The sequence below is a fragment of the Rhizopus microsporus genome (assembly GCF_002708625.1).
Source record: "Rhizopus microsporus ATCC 52813 unplaced genomic scaffold scaffold_18, whole genome shotgun sequence".
Lineage (NCBI taxonomy): Eukaryota > Fungi > Mucoromycota > Mucoromycetes > Mucorales > Rhizopodaceae > Rhizopus > Rhizopus microsporus.
In genome coordinates, this window is record NW_019671933.1 from 64,748 (window position 1) to 81,344 (window position 16,597).

The 16,597-nt window shown below is 37.6% G+C and overlaps 7 protein-coding genes across 7 annotated transcripts; 4 read left to right on the forward strand and 3 right to left on the reverse strand.

The window, feature by feature from the left end:
- Positions 1 to 3: 3 nt before the first annotated feature.
- On the forward strand, positions 4 to 1,221 carry RHIMIDRAFT_246202 (uncharacterized protein; the record flags this gene model as incomplete). The annotated part of the gene is made up of 1 exon (XM_023610284.1): positions 4 to 1,221. One exon carries the CDS (start codon positions 4 to 6, stop codon positions 1,219 to 1,221), a length of 1,218 nt encoding a protein of 405 aa, XP_023462939.1.
- A 117-nt stretch (positions 1,222 to 1,338) lies between these two features.
- RHIMIDRAFT_207001 (uncharacterized protein) lies at positions 1,339 to 1,902 on the reverse strand (the record flags this gene model as incomplete). Its single annotated transcript, XM_023606949.1, has 1 exon — positions 1,339 to 1,902. The coding sequence occupies one exon, from the start codon at positions 1,900 to 1,902 to the stop codon at positions 1,339 to 1,341; it is 564 nt and encodes a 187-aa protein (XP_023462940.1).
- Positions 1,903 to 4,484: 2,582 nt separating this feature from the next.
- RHIMIDRAFT_263352 (TRAUB-domain-containing protein) lies at positions 4,485 to 6,746 on the forward strand. The gene is made up of 7 exons (XM_023611660.1): positions 4,485 to 4,563; positions 4,622 to 4,675; positions 4,738 to 5,290; positions 5,342 to 5,414; positions 5,469 to 5,782; positions 5,840 to 6,292; positions 6,346 to 6,746. Exons 1-7 carry the CDS (start codon positions 4,554 to 4,556, stop codon positions 6,473 to 6,475), a joined length of 1,587 nt encoding a protein of 528 aa, XP_023462941.1. The 5' UTR covers positions 4,485 to 4,553; the 3' UTR covers positions 6,476 to 6,746.
- A 293-nt stretch (positions 6,747 to 7,039) lies between these two features.
- On the reverse strand, positions 7,040 to 8,509 carry RHIMIDRAFT_49620 (uncharacterized protein). The gene is made up of 4 exons (XM_023615322.1): positions 8,338 to 8,509; positions 7,747 to 8,281; positions 7,530 to 7,688; positions 7,040 to 7,477 (listed from the first exon to the last, which is right to left on the reverse strand). The coding sequence occupies exons 2-4, from the start codon at positions 8,017 to 8,019 to the stop codon at positions 7,088 to 7,090; spliced, it is 822 nt and encodes a 273-aa protein (XP_023462942.1). The 5' UTR covers positions 8,020 to 8,281; positions 8,338 to 8,509; the 3' UTR covers positions 7,040 to 7,087.
- A 51-nt stretch (positions 8,510 to 8,560) lies between these two features.
- On the reverse strand, positions 8,561 to 10,189 carry RHIMIDRAFT_49626 (uncharacterized protein). Its single transcript, XM_023615323.1, has 5 exons — positions 10,030 to 10,189; positions 9,600 to 9,968; positions 9,453 to 9,544; positions 8,776 to 9,393; positions 8,561 to 8,717 (listed from the first exon to the last, which is right to left on the reverse strand). The coding sequence occupies exons 2-4, from the start codon at positions 9,787 to 9,789 to the stop codon at positions 8,944 to 8,946; spliced, it is 732 nt and encodes a 243-aa protein (XP_023462943.1). The 5' UTR covers positions 9,790 to 9,968; positions 10,030 to 10,189; the 3' UTR covers positions 8,561 to 8,717; positions 8,776 to 8,943.
- A 277-nt stretch (positions 10,190 to 10,466) lies between these two features.
- RHIMIDRAFT_263379 (RNB-domain-containing protein) lies at positions 10,467 to 14,752 on the forward strand. Its single transcript, XM_023611661.1, has 19 exons — positions 10,467 to 10,579; positions 10,657 to 10,775; positions 10,828 to 10,905; positions 10,973 to 11,407; positions 11,459 to 11,615; positions 11,669 to 11,764; positions 11,821 to 12,052; positions 12,101 to 12,293; positions 12,345 to 12,423; positions 12,479 to 12,593; positions 12,646 to 12,955; positions 13,012 to 13,099; positions 13,182 to 13,354; positions 13,402 to 13,614; positions 13,665 to 13,841; positions 13,916 to 13,957; positions 14,004 to 14,083; positions 14,134 to 14,216; positions 14,283 to 14,752. The coding sequence occupies exons 1-19, from the start codon at positions 10,507 to 10,509 to the stop codon at positions 14,666 to 14,668; spliced, it is 3,129 nt and encodes a 1,042-aa protein (XP_023462944.1). The 5' UTR covers positions 10,467 to 10,506; the 3' UTR covers positions 14,669 to 14,752.
- A 50-nt stretch (positions 14,753 to 14,802) lies between these two features.
- Positions 14,803 to 16,077, forward strand: RHIMIDRAFT_263385 (RNI-like protein; the record flags this gene model as incomplete). The annotated part of the gene is made up of 1 exon (XM_023611662.1): positions 14,803 to 16,077. One exon carries the CDS (start codon positions 14,803 to 14,805, stop codon positions 16,075 to 16,077), a length of 1,275 nt encoding a protein of 424 aa, XP_023462945.1.
- Positions 16,078 to 16,597: the final 520 nt, after the last annotated feature.

Below are 16,597 nucleotides of genomic sequence, written 5' to 3' on the forward strand. Positions count from 1 at the left end.
TGAATGAAAAGTATTACACCTGCAACTTTCATACCCTTTCTATTACTTGTTACCTTTTGCATTTATTTACTGTTTATATGGAGATCTTCTTTCCCTCCTCCATCATCTAAGCAACAACAACAACAACAGCAGCAATTACCTAACACATCACGATTAGCCAGTAACAGTCGTCGTCACAGAATTACTTCTGTCTTGGCCCATATCCGTACAAGTTATGTAACCAATCGCACACCAGACATATCTACACCACCACTTCTCATATTATACAGCTGTAAACCAAATCAGCAATGTGGAACGTTAGCCGAGCGAATGCTTGACATTACTCATGCCTACTACAATACTATGCTCCATCCGAAAGATGCTGCATTTGCTTACGACATGATCTACCCTGTTCAATTCGAATGGTTTCTGGAACCCTCACCTGGCTATATGGCTATGCGAACATGGCAAGCACAGTACTATCTGAATCGAACTGAACATCAAGATGTGACTTATATACCCATCATCAACGAGGCCAGTCTAGCAGACGTTCCTCAACGCATCATAGGCACCACCGTATGGCAAGAACGAACCAACTGGAACAAAACAGCGGCCGGTAAAGCAGGACAGTACGGCCTAAGTCGACTTGCGATGAAATCCGACTGGTTTTTGATCGTCAGTCGTCTCTTATTCTATCGGCCGACAGATTGGCTTTCACAGCAATTGGAACCTTATCGAGAGTTAATGGGTGGACAGGTCAGGTTGGGCGAAGGCTTGAATATGCTTGATCCCCATAATGCGATATTACCCCCATCCCACCCATCCTGGTTTCGGGTGGGCGTGCGCGTGACGGACATGGGAGATGTGGATCGAACAGCTGCTCAGGTCCAACAAGTATGCGTGGGAAATTGCCACGTCTTTATCTCTGCAACCTCACCAGGGGCTCTTGCTCGAATGCGTCAAAGGCTGTTAGGGGTTTGTTCAGTACATGCTGTAGCTGAGGGGCACTCCTTTGAGGATTTGGATACACCGCCCAAGACGTGGAGGATGTTTCAATCGGATGAAGAGCAGCTCAAGAAACAGTATGCACGCGTGTTTATGGATTGGATGATCTTGACGCGTATGGATTATTTGATCGGTCGAGAAGATGATCAGCTATTGAAAGTAGCAGCTTGGTCAGCACAAGTACAAACGGATGTCATGAGGCGAGACGGTTCATTTATATCTTTTACAGATTGGTAACAAAAAGAGATTTATTGTATATGTACGATTACTATTTACTATTAGTTGTGAAATAAATAAAAGGAGGAGAGGAGGGGGGAATAGAGTTTCTCTAGATTGAAACTTTGTATGTATATATTAAGCAGCATTTAAGAAGAATTGATCTAATCTACAATAGCGAGACTGGCATCGGCGAAGACCGGAGCTTTTAGTTTGATCGGTAGTTGACGAAGCATTTGCCCTTGAAAACATTTCAGATAGTAGAGATACGGGCTTTGGTAATGTGGATGAGCGACGGATAAGCGGCTTCTTTTTAATTATCTCTTGTTGTTGAGGTTGAGGTTGAGGCTGACGCTGTGAGTGATCATCAATATAGAATTTACGTCTATTCGACTTCAACTTGGGTTCATTCAGATTAGGTAAAGAGCGACTTCGCTTGAGGGTATGTTGCTTTACAGTCATATCAATGTCTGCTACAGTATTTGGTTTTTGCTTCTTTTGTAAAACGGAATGTCTATACCACAGCCTCCAAGACAGGTTCTCCAAACGAAATCCATCTTGGATATTCGACTTGCATTTTGTGAAAATGGCCCATAAAGAGGATAGTTGGTCGAGATTATTCCAAGGTAAGGAATGCTCTGCTAATGTATTCTTGATCAACAATGGCAAATGGATTTCATTTGAAGATGAATAATAATACATTTTACAATTGAAAGAAGAACAAAAAAAAAAAAAAGAGAGATAGGGCGTAATTTTAATTTCTATTTTATATATTTCCCCCATTTTGACCTACTTTTTTGGGGAATTAATACTCTGAATCTTTGTGAGACCCCAACCTTTGTTTCCTTGACAATGGATAATTTTTGTCACTGTACAACATGTCAACCTTTTCCTCTCTTTTTCTTCCTTTCCTTTTTCCGGATGATCCCGAATCTCTTTTCTTTTCTTTTTTTTTTTAAAGTTAACTTCAGTTCTCTTATATCATTCTGAGGTTATTCACGGTTATTCCTCAAAAGTAAAAAAAAAGGAGCCATGACTGGCATTACTCTTAAATCTGGATTCAGTATGTTTGTTATTTTTTTTTCTTTTGGACTTGGACCTTTTTTGATATCCCGATGCAGAGAAGCTTAAATCTCCCCAAACTGAAAAGTGTCACAATACCACTTGATCTTCAAGAAATGCTAAATACACTGAAATGCGACTACAGTAAGCATATTATAAAGTACCTACTTTCTGCTTGTGAGTTTTTCATTTCTAAACATAATCAATATCCAGCTTATTATTCTCATTGTAAGCCTTTTTGCTTTGATAGTGAAGCTCGCTTTCAAGAATGAGAACAATACAAGGGCCTGTGCAACTTGGCATTGTCTTGATATGCCTTTTCTTGACCAAGAATCCAGAATTCTTCAATGCCTATCTTTTTGTACGCTGTTCTTTATCTCTGTGATCAATATGGTCCCACGGGATGAGCTTGGAACGAAGTACAAGGTGATCCTGACGTCTTTCATCTGACAAGCAGTCAGCCTGCTTTAAAAAGTCTAGAACGCAACCAGTAAGTAATTTACAAAGCTTCAGTAATGTCAAATTGACGGCTGGACTCTACTCGTACGGCCGTGGTGAAGCTTTTGTTTTTTTTTTACGTTCAGTCGATTATGATTTTATCGATCTGCAAAAAGGCTATTGAGTCTTGTTCAATGGACAAATAGATCCATAAGTAGCTATTAAGACTCTCTTTGAGATTAAATGAAGAAAAAGTCAAACAGAAGATGATGCCTTTCAATAGCTTACCCGCTCAACACAACATTGAAACAAATCATTTACATTTGCAGCATATATTAACATTGGTAAATGAAAAAGCCCTACAACTGATTGCAAAAGTTCTTTCAGCAATAATGTACATCTGAACACCTAGTTGCAAGATTCTGTCCATTGTTAACCCGAGAAGACAATCATAAGGCTAACCTTGGCTGCATTGGACGATAAAATATACTTGCTCCAAGAAACAAAGTCAATGTGATCATTAACATTATGAAAAGTGGATTGTATATAAGCTACTCACAACCAACAATCATCTTTTATTTTCAAGAGCAATGGAAATAGAAAAACACAGCAGACGCATTAAATAAGCTATTCTCTGTTTCTATACAACTTGGAAAACTAATGTTAAGTTTTTTATCCGGAGCTTTGGATGCCCTTTTTGGAAATATCTACAGTAATACATGGCCCACTGCAATGATACGGAAACTACTAAAATTTAACTGATTGCGGACCATTTGCTAAACATGGTTAGGAAAATCTGAGCATGCATATAATCTTACCATTGACTGCTCTCCCTAAAACCCTCAATTATATTTAGCTTGTCCTTACTTTGACCCATGGAAGGCATGATTCATTTCACTTAAGGAAGTCCCCTTAAGAGAGATTGGCGTAGTGGTCTATATCGCTATGTGATAGTCTTTCCTTCTTTTATTGGAAGGGACTTTCGCACACGCAAACAGATATAAATGATGTCCAGCGAACGAAATCATCTTTCCCCCATCCAAAAAACGAGCGGCGGCTTTTTCCCCGATGCTGTTGTGGTACCCTTGGCACCTTTCTGAGTGAAGAAAAGGCATAGAGTAGCATACATTACAGGAAAGGACTGTACGGCAAAATGGCAATGCTTAATTGATTTTCATTCGTTGTATTTTCCCTTTTTGATTCACGCTAAACTACTTTTTCGCTCATTTGGATTTAACGAAAAGTGAACTTGGCTGATTTCAATAAGGTTTGAAGAAAAGGATTTTCCTTGGTGAAAACTCTTGAACGAGCCTCAATTTTCTTGGTCTTACCTCATTTATTGTTTTCTCCCTTCAAAAAATCTATCTGAAATAGGTTAGGCTTGAATCTGAACAGGATGAAAACACACAGTTCTCCAGGAAAGTTAGATTATTACGGTTTCCTAAAATAATTAATATGCCCACAGTAGGTCGGTCCGAACGGCCTTTGTTATTCCTTATCCAATTATCTAATAGAAAGAGAAAGAAAAAGACGCGTAAGAATTCTTTAGTACGATCTGGATATTCTGAATGTGATGAGAAACACTAGTGTAAGCTTACACCAAAATAAAATAAACTATCTTTGAAAGAGCCACTATTCAGAGTAAATAAAGAGCTATGTATCATCTATTTGGACTATTGCACTGTCGCATACTTTCGGTTGTTTATGCTCTATTTACAATTGCCCACTGCAAGGAACAACGTTTACAAAAAAGGAAATAAAACTGCAAGTCACAATTTAAGCCACACATACACAGTCTTCTTCTAAACCCACACATTGCAAGTCTCATATCCTTATTTCTAGCACAGTTTTAAATGCCAAAGAGTAAGAAAAAGGACATTATTAAAAATAACATCATGTCTAATCATTTCTGTTTCTATAGAAAACGCTTTACTCGCTGATCTCATTGCTGATATAGAATCTACAACACCTGTTGGTAAGTTGATGTCATAAGGAACCTATTAAAGAAAAAGATACTCATCTTTTCTTTCCTTATAGATTTCGATCCTGAAGATATCCATGAACCTTTTCAAGATGACAATCAAAGTAAAGAGGAATTAGATGATGATCAACAAGATCATGACGAATCGGCTGCAAGAGAACATTATGTTTCTGTTGGCAAGAGTAAACTTCGCAGTGAACAGCAGCCTATATTAGACGATCCTCGATATGCTGGTAAACGAGCCAGTCGAAAAGATATTTACTCTGAAAGTGAAGAAGAAGAGGAAGAATGGCAAGGTATTCAAGACGATGAGGAGAAAGAAGAGGATGATGATAGCGAAGAGAGCGGTTCAAGTGATGCAGACGAAGACGATGATTTTGATGACGATCAAGATTTATTAAAGACAGCCATGAATGGTGGCCATGAAGAAGAAGCTACCAGCGACGATGATGAAAATGAAGAAAGATTTGATGAAGAAAGTGAAGAACAAGAGAGTGACGATGATGATAAAGAACAAGACAGCGATGAAGGAGATGATGATGACGAAAATGAAGCAGAAGACGATGATGCAGTAAACACAGAGCTTCGTAAAATACAGCAGGAAGAAAAGTAAGCATTGTGTGCATTACTTGTATCAGTTTAATTAATTAAACCACATAGACAAATCATTTCTCAATTGTCAAAGAGTGCACAAACTGATGTTGAAAAGGGACAACATGTCCGTCAACAACTGGTAAGAATTCAAAAAGAAATTGCCACATGTCTTTACCAATCCTGTATGCTGTAGACTTTATGGGATAATTGCTTAGAAAACCGTATTCGTATGCAAAAATTGGTTGATAGCGTGAACAAGTTCCCACAAAATGATACCTATGTTGATTTCCTTACAAAGTCAGAAGGTATTGAGGAGGATTTAGAGCAAGTAAAAACGGATTTACGACAAGTGATTGATGATCTCATGGATATTCGTGTTGGACTATTTGAGCAAAACGGCTGCATCGATTTATCAAAAAAGAACTTTAATACCAGAAAGAGACACCTTGACGACGATGATGTCTATATTGATAAACTTTGGAAAGATATTTCAGAAATCAACGATGTGTAAGTATTTATGCATATTGAAAACAGAGAGCCTGTATATTCAACGTGTATCATTAGGTTTGTACCTTTCCGTAATAGTACTTTAGAAAAGTGGAGTAATAAGGTCCAAGTAGCTGCTGGAGCACGTCTTAACAAGAAGTTTAAGGCATTTGATCAAAATATTATGACACAAATAGAACATGTACTTGGAGATAAAGAAAACTTGATAAAGAGAACACAGCTTCAACGTTCAGAATATAAGATCATTGGTAAAACGCAAATAGAGGCAGAACAAGTAGAACAAGAGATTGATAGTGGGAAGAAGGCAGATCGCCATTTAAATACCTATGATGCAGAAATCTTTGACGATCATGACTTTTATCAACAGCAGCTGCGTGAATTGATCGAATCACGAATGGTCGACACAGATGACCCAACGGCCATTGGTATGAGATGGGCAGCTCGTAAGAACGAACAAAAGAAAAAGAAGAAAGCAGTGCATACAAAAGCAAGCAAAGGCCGCCAACTTCGGTAATATGAAAACATGTACTAAATTTATGCCAATACTTATCCATTTACGATAGATTCAATGTGCATGAAAAATTGCAAAACTTTATGGCACCTATACCTGCTGGAGATTGGCATGACGAAATGGCTGATGAACTGTTTTCTTCTCTGTTAGGTCAAAAATTAGACAGCACCTTGGCTGAATAAAAAAGTTTCGGTTTTGTTTTTACATCTTATGATATCACTCTATTCTTTGTATATGTAGCTGTGCTTTATCACGTACCATAAAATATCATTCCAACACTAATGTCGGTTTTGTTTAGAGATCCTTCAAATAAAATAAAAGAAATCCTTTTGTTAAAAAAAACGATTATAGTTGGAGCAGTAGGTCAACATGGATTCCAGTTACTGTTGTTACAGCTTAACATAGTGTTGAGCTCTGTTCTATGTATAATGATGCTACCGTAACAAAGATAACGATTGTTGTGATGCAAGATAGGAACAAAAAGACGGGCATTGATTATTCTAGCCATGGTTGTTAAAATTTTATTAGGCTGATACTGAATGAAGATCTTTTGGGGAGGATAGTAAAGTGACTTGAGTAAGATGAGAGTGTACATATATAGATTAAGCACTAAATCCCAACTTATGACCTTCTTTTTAAGCTTTCAGTTTGTGATTATTACGCAGCTTGGCGTCAAAAAAGTATAATGATGTACTCTTTTCATACTGAACTTAAAGGAAACAAAAAGTACATAAGATAATGTATATAGCGTTTATTTTTATAGGATAAATATATTCTATACAGTGCATGATATTCTATAAATCATGTTCTCCGTCTCTACCATCTTCACTGTCATCCTCATCTTCATCATCATCACTATTATCAGAGCCCTGTAGTGATCCTCTTAATGACCGAATATGTGTCAAGACATGCTCAAGGGTAGAGGGCTTTCTACACAAGCTGTTAACCGATCCTACAGGCACGTCTTCATCCCGCTTATTTTCAAAATCTCTACGACCATAAAATGATCCAACGTCATAGGATTGTCTGATGGTATGGTAAGAGGGATGGCGAGCTATAGGAATAGGTTCAGCAGATTTCAAACTGACTCTTTCCAGTGGGTCCTGATCCACGCTGGTTTCACATAGTGCAAATGGAAGAGGAATCTCCTTTATAGCCCTATACTGACCACAGTTGTTCAAATGCTAAGCAAAAACAGGTTATTTCTATTACTCATAGAGGATTATTGCTATTTACTTCATTTTCTAGTCTAAAAACATTCCATTGAATACGGCGATATCCTTCCAAAAGAGCAATAAGAAAAGCCAGTAACTGACTGCTCAGGGGTAATCCCCATGTGCTGATCGTCCATGAAAATCTGAGCAAAATGTTGATTGAGACAGCTACATAGTATGTCTATATTGTCAAAGGCTATAAGCGAGTGCACGTATCACATGGTGCATTAGTTAGTTACCCAACGAGAGAATACAAGTTCATCGCGAAGTAGAAAGTGCTTGCTGTTAGACATAAACAGCCCCCAGTCCATTTTTATGTCCCAAATAGTCGTATAGCACGAATTTACTATGCATACACAGACCCAAAGTATATTCATTCCTCTAGATGCTACCCACACACGCGTTCTTATTAGACCATGATCTTTTTTTATAATATAGAAGCTACCTACGGTATATACGCCGTGCCCCAGATACAAGGGCAGCAAGAATACTGCTTGTATATTTTGCAGCATTTAATAGATGCACCTTTTCATTGGAGTCCTTGTATCGTCTGAAGCACTGTAATAAACGCCACCAAGGAGGTAAAGAGGCTAGTATAGGTGATATCCAATATTGCGGCACATTACATGTTTCCTCCAGGTTAGACCAGTGTTCAGAGTAGGCGCAAAAGAAGTATGATGATGTCCATATAGAGTAAGCTAAACTGTTGAGCTCATCGGCAATAAAGAAATCCCTAAATTCTACTGCAAAGAAATAGGACAAGACAATCCGCACCTATATTAGGTAAGGTTAGTATTGGGAGATTTGGTCGCTATGTTGATTTCTATTACCAAAGTTGTACCTAACCATCGTCTTGCAGAAAGATAAAACACGTTGAATGGGCATAGCATAATAACCATGTATGCAATAAATAGAATTAGAGGATACAGTTCTGAGGGAACAGTAGGATAGGCTAGTTGTGAAAAGTCAGAGTAGATGATTAGGGCGCTAATAAACAGCAAGAAGGACGGAAGCTCAGCAAACTGATGGTAGTCCAAGTTTTGCCGTGGATTCAATTCAAATATGAATTTATAGTTGATCCTTGCTCGATGCCAGATGATAAGATTGACAGAGAATCCCAAGCAGAATAATACAGGTAGCAGAAAGCAAGCGTAGATCTGCATATTGATGTATATATTTGGTAGTTGTGTCCATATGGATGGATCAGCAGCTATAATAAGGTATGATGCTTGTATACATTATTTTTATACAGGTTAATTATGCTTTACCTATTTGAATTGCTTGAATGAATAAAGTAATAGCCATGCCCAGTAAAATACCTACGCGCAGCGTAGTTGAAGTGTATTCCTAAGAAAACAAGGAGGATAATTAGTAATATAACAAACAAGAGGGGGGGTATATCCTTACTTTGTTGGCCTCCGGAGCCCTTAGTTTACTCATGCCGCGTCTCCGGTGTCCATCCGCAAATTCGTTAATGTATAAAGTCTAATTTTATTTTTTAATATCGCAGCACACGAATGTATACACGTAAATACATGGCGTGTTTTTCTTAATACCTCTGTCTCATTTATAATACGGTTTAGTTCCGTAGAAGTTACCCAGTGTTGTTTTCTAACAACTTTCATATATAGCGTACTGGCTTTCCATCCGGCTATTTTATCAAACTTCTTCAAGATCTTTTGAAAGCCAGTTTCATTTAACTCTCGATACGACTTTAAGAATTCTAAGCTTCGATAGTACTCCGTTATAGCTTTCTTCAACCTGTTTCTGGCTACGGTATAGCTTATACGTTGTTCTCCATTAGGGAACAATGTATATGACTGATCCTGATATTTAAATCCATGAGATCGGCCATCTTCCACTTGTCGTGAAAGAAGTTGAGTGGGCTGAGAAAGTTACACGTTGGTCATGGGTTGTTTTTTTTTTTTTTCTGTATTAAGCTTACTCCTAAATCAAGTAATTGACGGCCAAACTCCGCAATAAACTGTACTTGCACTTTTAAAGCATCTAGCTTTAGTTTAGCTTCTTGTTCTTTCTCTACATAACAACTTGTTTCAGTAAATAGAGGACAATAATTATAGAAATATGTTACCATTGTAAAATCTTGATATTTTATCAAGTTCATAATCTAGAGAATCAAAAAACTGTCTCTCGGAAGAGCTGGCATGATATAATACTTCGTCTAATATAGAAATACTCGTTCTGCTTGTTTTGATAGAAGCTATAAACAGATGATTTAGAAAATGTTCAAAGTATTGTATACAAGGCATGTACGTGTCCATACATGCTTAAATGTTTTTATTATTAATATACCTGGCCGAGAAGTAGACCGATCAAAGTAATATATAAAAGAAGGCGAGTTGCATATCCCTGATCCTAGCTTGTGAGATGGTGTCTGGTCAATGTTTTGAAAGTATTGATCTATGTAAACGGCTGCTCTTCTTTCTTTTGACTTGCGAAACTAAATAAAAAAGAAGGAGATTAATGAAATGGTGTAACAGAGCCTTTGTTGTCATGGCTACTCTTTCCACTTGTTTTAATTTCTTTTTAAGTCCTTTATAATAAATATAAGCCTTCCGCCATTCAGGCACACTCTGACTTTCCAAATACTTTGAAAATTTCATATAAACCCTTTTTATAAGGACAAATGTACATACAATAGCAAGAAAAAAAAAAAAAAAGAGAAAAAAGAAAGAAAAAGAGAGAGAAAACCAAAGGCTATTTAAATAAAATGAAGAAGAAAAAAAAAAGCAAAAGACGATACTTATTTAAATACTTTCTTATTATAAGATTTTAACCTTAAACTAATAGACATATTCATACACGTGCCATACTATTTTGCAATTCAGCAATTGTTCTTGAAGACAATAAGAACAGGTGGCATCACATATAAAGCTATATTCATGTGACTGTTAGTGAACATATAAACTTACACACACACAGACACATATAGACAAACAGGTATAGACACATATTTTTTTTTTTTTCTTGAATTAGAAATGTCATTAAAAAGCGATCGTGCATTTTATAAAAAGACCAAGGGAAATTCTATTGTTAAGCTTGTGCGAGAACGTAAACATACGTTATAATAATAATAATGAAATAAAATTGACACGCCGTTTTTTGTATTATATAAAACTCCAATTTAGAATATGTTCGTAGTGATATTCCATGTTTGTCAGAAGCCTGTCCTATGAACTGTGATAATAATGGAAGTCAAGCACTATTAAGTTCTTCAAGTGATCATTATCTTATACCAGATATTTCGGTATTTACAATAGAAAAAATATAGAATAATATATAAAAACACATGTATTTAGGTTATCATGCGTTACTTGGAAGTACTTGAACAAGAAGAAATCACGGGTGTAATTTACAGTCAAACGGTTACAGCCAATGTAAATATATAATTATGTACATATGCACATTTAAAGCTCTAGTATTGGCTTACTTTGCGAATTTTAGCTTCAACAACACGACAAGATGAAACTGTATCGAAAGATTCGACAGATTACAAATGATTCTCGGCGAAAATGTATTGTATTTTATAACGAGATTTTTGAAGAAACCAAGGTACATCGATTACCCCATGAGCCTTCTTCAGACAGAGATTGGCGGGCCTTGTGTGTATTGGCAGAATGGTATCGGATCCATTTGAAGGATTCAAAGAAAATTATCATCTTGACTGAGCAGCAGCAAGATATGACATGTTTATCAACAAACATAGATGTCATGTCCACAAAGGAATATATTCAACGCTATTGGGGTCACCATGTCTTGTTAAATGATTTAATACAAGGTTTGGCTGATGTTGTACTACTTGAAGAAGACGAATTTGGAAAAATCAAGTTTAGTAACAAACATGGCTCGAACGAAACAGCCGTATCGGGTTATACTGAAGTATGGCTTTTTTCCTTTGACTATTGAAAGGTTCTCACATGTTTATGCTAGTACAAACCTATAGAGGATCTTGAGGTCGGTATCAAATCAGGAAGATACTTTTCAGGCACTTTGCGCTGTAAGAAAGACAGCAGAGACCAAGCGTACATTATTGGTAATAATGGAAGGCATATTACCATCACTGGCAACGATCATCGTAACCGTGCAGGTAAACCATTTTTGTTGGGCCTTGACTATAGCATACAAATTGTCATTATGTAGTACATGGTGATGCTGTGGTTGTGGAACTGCTGTCAGAAAATCATTGGATTCATCCATCAAATGACATTGCATATGAGAGTACGAACGCTGACGATGGTAATTTGCTTAATAAAGTAATATTCATGTATACTAAGAAAAAAAACATCTTTTAGAGTATGAGGATGAATCCTTTGTAACTCCAAGTCAGGCAGCAGGACGAGTTGTCGGTATTTTGAACAGAAACTGGAGATCATATGTAGCAACCATACAGGAAGATAGTGCTGAAGCAGGTGGATCTATTCATTTGGCAATTCCACTTGATCCTGTCATTCCAAAGATCAGGATAAGGTACCATGATGTCAAACTGATCGAAAATCAGCGTATTGTCGTCCGTATCGACAATTGGTAAGTCTCGCATCTCGTTTGTTGCATTTACTCTTACCTTCTTTCTAGGCCTGTTTCTTCACAGTATCCAAACGGACACTTTGTGCGATCCTTGGGTCCCATACATACCCTCGACTCTGAAATATCAGCCATCCTGGTAGAGCACTCCATATCTGTATCTCAAGCAAGCCAAGGTTTCAGTGAAGCGTCGTTAAAGGAAATGCCTGTTGATACTCCCGAGTCTCCATGGAAACCCGAAGAAGTTCGTTCATTGACACGGTTTGGCTACTATGCTTACTAATGCTATAATTAGGAGGAGATTGGCAAGAGAAGGGATTTAAGGAACTTGGTTGTATTCAGTATTGATCCTCCAAATTGTCAGGACATTGACGGTAAGTTGGACAATTTGCAAAAATAAATAAATCCATTCTCATGGGAAAATAATAGATGCGCTTTCTATAAAAGAACTCGAGAACGGAAAAGTAGAATTAGGCGTTCATATTGCTGATGTCAGTTATTTTGTTAAAGAGAACTATATAACAGATCTCGAAGCTAGATCCAGGTAACGCTAGATAAAAATGACTTTATCAATATCTTAAACAAGTATCTATCAGAGGTACTACAGTTTACCTAGCAGATAGAAGATTTGATATGCTTCCGTCAGTACTGAGTGAAAGAGTATGCTCGTTAAGGCATCATGTCGACCGATATTCTGTGTCTGTCATTTGGACATTGGATAAACATTATAATATTGTGGACACGTGGTTTGGCAGAACCATTATCCACTCCAGTTGCGAAATGGAATACGAACAAGCTCAGCAGTTACTCAATGGGAAACAGGTGGCTACCGGATTAGATGCTTCTCTTTGTAAAAAGCTGAAGCCGCGTATAGAAAAGTTAGCTGAAGTACTTCGAGTGATTCGAGTAAGGACAGAGATATTTGCATTATGAAAACCACTTATTGTATTCATTGCTTATAGGATAGACGTTTATCTAAGGGCGCATTAGAGCTCGAAGGATCAGAGATAAAATTCAAAATCACAGATAAACATGAGATTACAGATATTAATATCCTTTTCAATACTATAAAAGACATAACACAGCTTACTAACTCTTATATTATCCTTAACCCGAACTTTCTCTTTTTTACTCCCTAAAGATAGTATGGAAATTCATGGCCTGGTTGCTGAAGCAATGATCTTGGCTAATGCTTCAGTCGGAAAAAGAATATACGAAGGATACAAAGATGCAGCCATCCTTAGACATCATCCACCTCCTAGCCCTGCACAGTTTGAAAAGCTTGTCAAAGCAGCCGAAAGCAAGGTAAAAGCATATTCTCTCCATGCTTGTAGACGATTAATATCTTTCAGGGCTTCTCGGTCGATTTTGCATCTAACCGAGCGCTGAGCCAATCTCTAGAAAAAATTACAGATGCTTGTAAAGATGATCCTGAGATTGCTAAGCTTCTTAAAACGATGGCAACGATCGCTATGAATGAAGCTGGGTACATCTCATCTGGACAGTTTCCTGTTGATCAGTATTATCACTATGGTCTTGCCTTGGAGTTTTATACACATTTTACGGTATGCATTCATTAATGAATTTGCGCATATCAACTTACGGGTGACGTTAGTCACCTATTCGTAGATATGCTGATATTGTAGCACATAGACAACTTCTCATGTGTGTTGCCGATCCAACTGCAGTTAAGGATAGCGTAATTCATTCGCTTATGTTCAAGGACAGTGCTATTACCGACATTTGTGAGAACCTCAATCGCAAATCAAGAGAGTCAAAATTTGCTCAAAGAGTAAGAAAAGAGATTTCTAGTATCCATTCTGCTATACATCTCCTGAGCACTCATTTTTTTTCTCTCGTTTTTAGGACTCCACTGAACTGTTTCAAAGCTTATACGTGTTACAAAAGGTATCTAGTTTAAAAGGTTCATCCGTAGCTAAAATCACTTTCATAGACTGCCAATGGTGATCCGTTGATTGAAAAAGGTATTATATCCGAGATTAGGTCTAATGGTTTCTATGTCTATGTCCCAAGGTAAACTATTTCACAATATAAAATCGTCAGCTCATGCCTCTATTGCGTAGACTTGGATTAAAAGGACCTGTTTATCTCAAGGAGAGGGATGGAACGCCAAGCGTCCCGTTGTCACTCATATCTGGCAAAAATGGTAACAAAAAGTCCTGTGTTCTTTTTTTTTCTTTTGCTGAGCTTTCATCTTGTATTTATGATTTAGCCGATGAGCAGGAGACGATACCTCATTGCAATATTGAAGTGAATATGCCCACATCTATCTCTGTGCTGTCACCAGACTTGCCGCATCCGATACAGTTCAATCTATTTGATCATGTCAGAGTCTCGCTCAAGCTTCGCAAATCACATGCGCATCGTCATCTAGTTTATATGGTACTAATTGATATGGATCATACTGAGATTAGAACTAGTCAGCCATCTCAAATTGCTCGTATGTCAAACACAGAGATGATGGAGTCCATTCATGACTCTGAAAGAAAGGGCAATGCTGAGAAAGAATCTACCAAGAAAAAGAAGAATAAGGCTAGCTCTATGTATGACGTTTTGGAAAGATTTAGAAAGCTATCGATTATACAAAGTACATCATGAACTTTGCAAAAGCAATAAAAATAATTTATGCAACTCAGATTCTGCTTAGCGTCTGTGTAACCCTAAGTACAATAAGAATGCCTTGTGATTTAAGCGTCGTTTTTCTTTCTTTCTTTTTTTTTAAATTATACATTATGCAAGATACCCTTTCTATAATTAATACATTTTGTCCTTTAAAAGATTATAATCCTTTTCGACGTACATCAGCGTCAAGGTTATCATCAGTCTATGCTGAAGTTATCCCTTATCTAAACAGCCAAGACCTTGTAACATGCAGTGTGCTGAGCAAACATTTCTATCAGCAAACAGCTCCATATCTTTGGAAATCACCACAATTCTACCAAACATCACATATACACAACGAACTCTACATGTTCAATCGATTTCTATCGCATTTGCCCGACGTGCGACGATCGACACAAGAGAAAATAGAGCATATCAACCTCTCAACAATCCAAGAACGCTTATACGATCGAGTCAACCCAAATTTTTTCCGTCTACTCGTCCTACACGCACCTAATATCCGTTCGCTCAACCTCTCCTCTGCTTCCTTTTTTCATTGTCGATCACTTCCAACTGGCGCCTGGAGCCTTTCAAGGCTAACCGACCTTGACCTATCAAACTGTCCAAACATAACTGACGACATGATGGTCACAATCGCCCGGAGCTGCCGACAGGTCGCTCATCTCAAGCTAAACCGACTTTTTCGCCACAAGGGAAGAGGGCTAGCTGCCTTTGCAGCCGAATGCGACCATTTGAGTACAGTAGAACTGATCGATAATACATCACTGGGCGATGAAGGTGTTGTTGCCTTGGCAAAGTTTAGACACATTCACCTACATCAGCTTGATCTCAGCGGATGCTCAGAATTGACGTCCACCAGCTTGCAAATTCTCGGAAAGTACTGCGCTCATCTTCAAGTGCTTTCCTTGGCAGGTGTCTGTGGATTGCAGCTAGATGATCTTAAAAAATTGAGCTGTATTCGCAACAAAACAACCGATTTGGATCTTTCACGTTCTGCGCTACGACCCATCGATATAGCACAATGGATAAGCCAAACAGAGCTCAACGGACTTGTTCAGTTATGCATTGACTTTGAAGTCATTCTGGTTATCCTTCGCCAACAGCTTTTCGTCCGCGCTCCCAAACTAACTCACCTTGTCCTCTCAAATGCATCTCAGCACGTTCATATCTCGTTTTTGTATGATTTGATTCATATGTTACCTCAGCTCAACCACATTATTGTTGAAAAACAAGACGTTGAAACTGGGTTCTTACTAGATAGCTATCAAGCTAGGGATGAATTGACAATTGAAACAGCCCAAGCTTTTAACTGTCGACAGAGCAACGTAGCTGTCGAGATGCGGATCAAGAAGCACATTGATAATTTAAACTTGGAAGAGTGGTAACCAAGAAGATATGTCTTTAATAAAATAAATATTTTATTTAAAAAAGAACATCTCTTTGTATGACTCAGTGCTAACAATGCCACTTGGTGATTTTGTGAAGCATAATAAGTAGTCTTCTATCTCTTTATAACACATTATACAAGCAAAACGCAATGAATAGTTTTTAGTGTTATGAAAACTGCTGTGGGTGCTTTTGATGAGTAATAGATACAGACTCTATTATTAAGCTGTTGTTGCTTTCTGTTATGCTCGCCCAACAGGACATAGTCGAGTACTAATTTGATTTCTCTTGCGGCAATGCTTTTTACAAGAAAGCTTTGAAATAGTAGCGATGGTAAATAAATATTATAGATGTTCAGAGAACTTAGCACTTACTATAAAGTAGTAGTTATCTATCCAAAGGCTGACAACATTTAACAAGGAGAACGAGAAAGAAAGGCGCGTAGTTGCTGTTTATATATCACAGCATAAGGAATTTTCCTCTTCTTCTTTTTTAAAAAAATAGGTCATGCACAATAAA

What these genes read in the sequence shown, in the direction of transcription:
- RHIMIDRAFT_263352 (XM_023611660.1), top strand. An exon ending in AACATGTCCGTCAACAACTG is followed by an intron (nt 5,415 to 5,468) that starts GTAAGAATTCAA and finishes TGTATGCTGTAG; the next exon opens with ACTTTATGGGATAATTGCTT. An exon ending in ATTTCAGAAATCAACGATGT is followed by an intron (nt 5,783 to 5,839) that starts GTAAGTATTTAT and finishes GTGTATCATTAG; the next exon opens with GTTTGTACCTTTCCGTAATA.
- RHIMIDRAFT_49620 (XM_023615322.1), bottom strand. Translation starts at nt 8,019, where the DNA reads ATGCTGCAAAATATACAAGCAGTATTCTTGCTGCCCTTGTATCTGGGG. An exon ending in AACTTGTATTCTCTCGTTGG is followed by an intron (nt 7,689 to 7,746) that starts GTAACTAACTAA and finishes TTGACAATATAG; the next exon opens with ACATACTATGTAGCTGTCTC. An exon ending in TTTTTAGACTAGAAAATGAA is followed by an intron (nt 7,478 to 7,529) that starts GTAAATAGCAAT and finishes GTTTTTGCTTAG; the next exon opens with CATTTGAACAACTGTGGTCA.
- RHIMIDRAFT_49626 (XM_023615323.1), bottom strand. Translation starts at nt 9,789, where the DNA reads ATGGACACGTACATGCCTTGTATACAATACTTTGAACATTTTCTAAAT. An exon ending in AATATCAAGATTTTACAATG is followed by an intron (nt 9,545 to 9,599) that starts GTAACATATTTC and finishes GTTGTTATGTAG; the next exon opens with AGAAAGAACAAGAAGCTAAA. An exon ending in GTCAATTACTTGATTTAGGA is followed by an intron (nt 9,394 to 9,452) that starts GTAAGCTTAATA and finishes TAACTTTCTCAG; the next exon opens with CCCACTCAACTTCTTTCACG.
- RHIMIDRAFT_263379 (XM_023611661.1), top strand. Translation starts at nt 10,507, where the DNA reads ATGTCATTAAAAAGCGATCGTGCATTTTATAAAAAGACCAAGGGAAAT. An exon ending in GAGTACGAACGCTGACGATG is followed by an intron (nt 11,765 to 11,820) that starts GTAATTTGCTTA and finishes AACATCTTTTAG; the next exon opens with AGTATGAGGATGAATCCTTT. An exon ending in ACATGAGATTACAGATATTA is followed by an intron (nt 13,100 to 13,181) that starts ATATCCTTTTCA and finishes TCTCTTTTTTAC; the next exon opens with TCCCTAAAGATAGTATGGAA.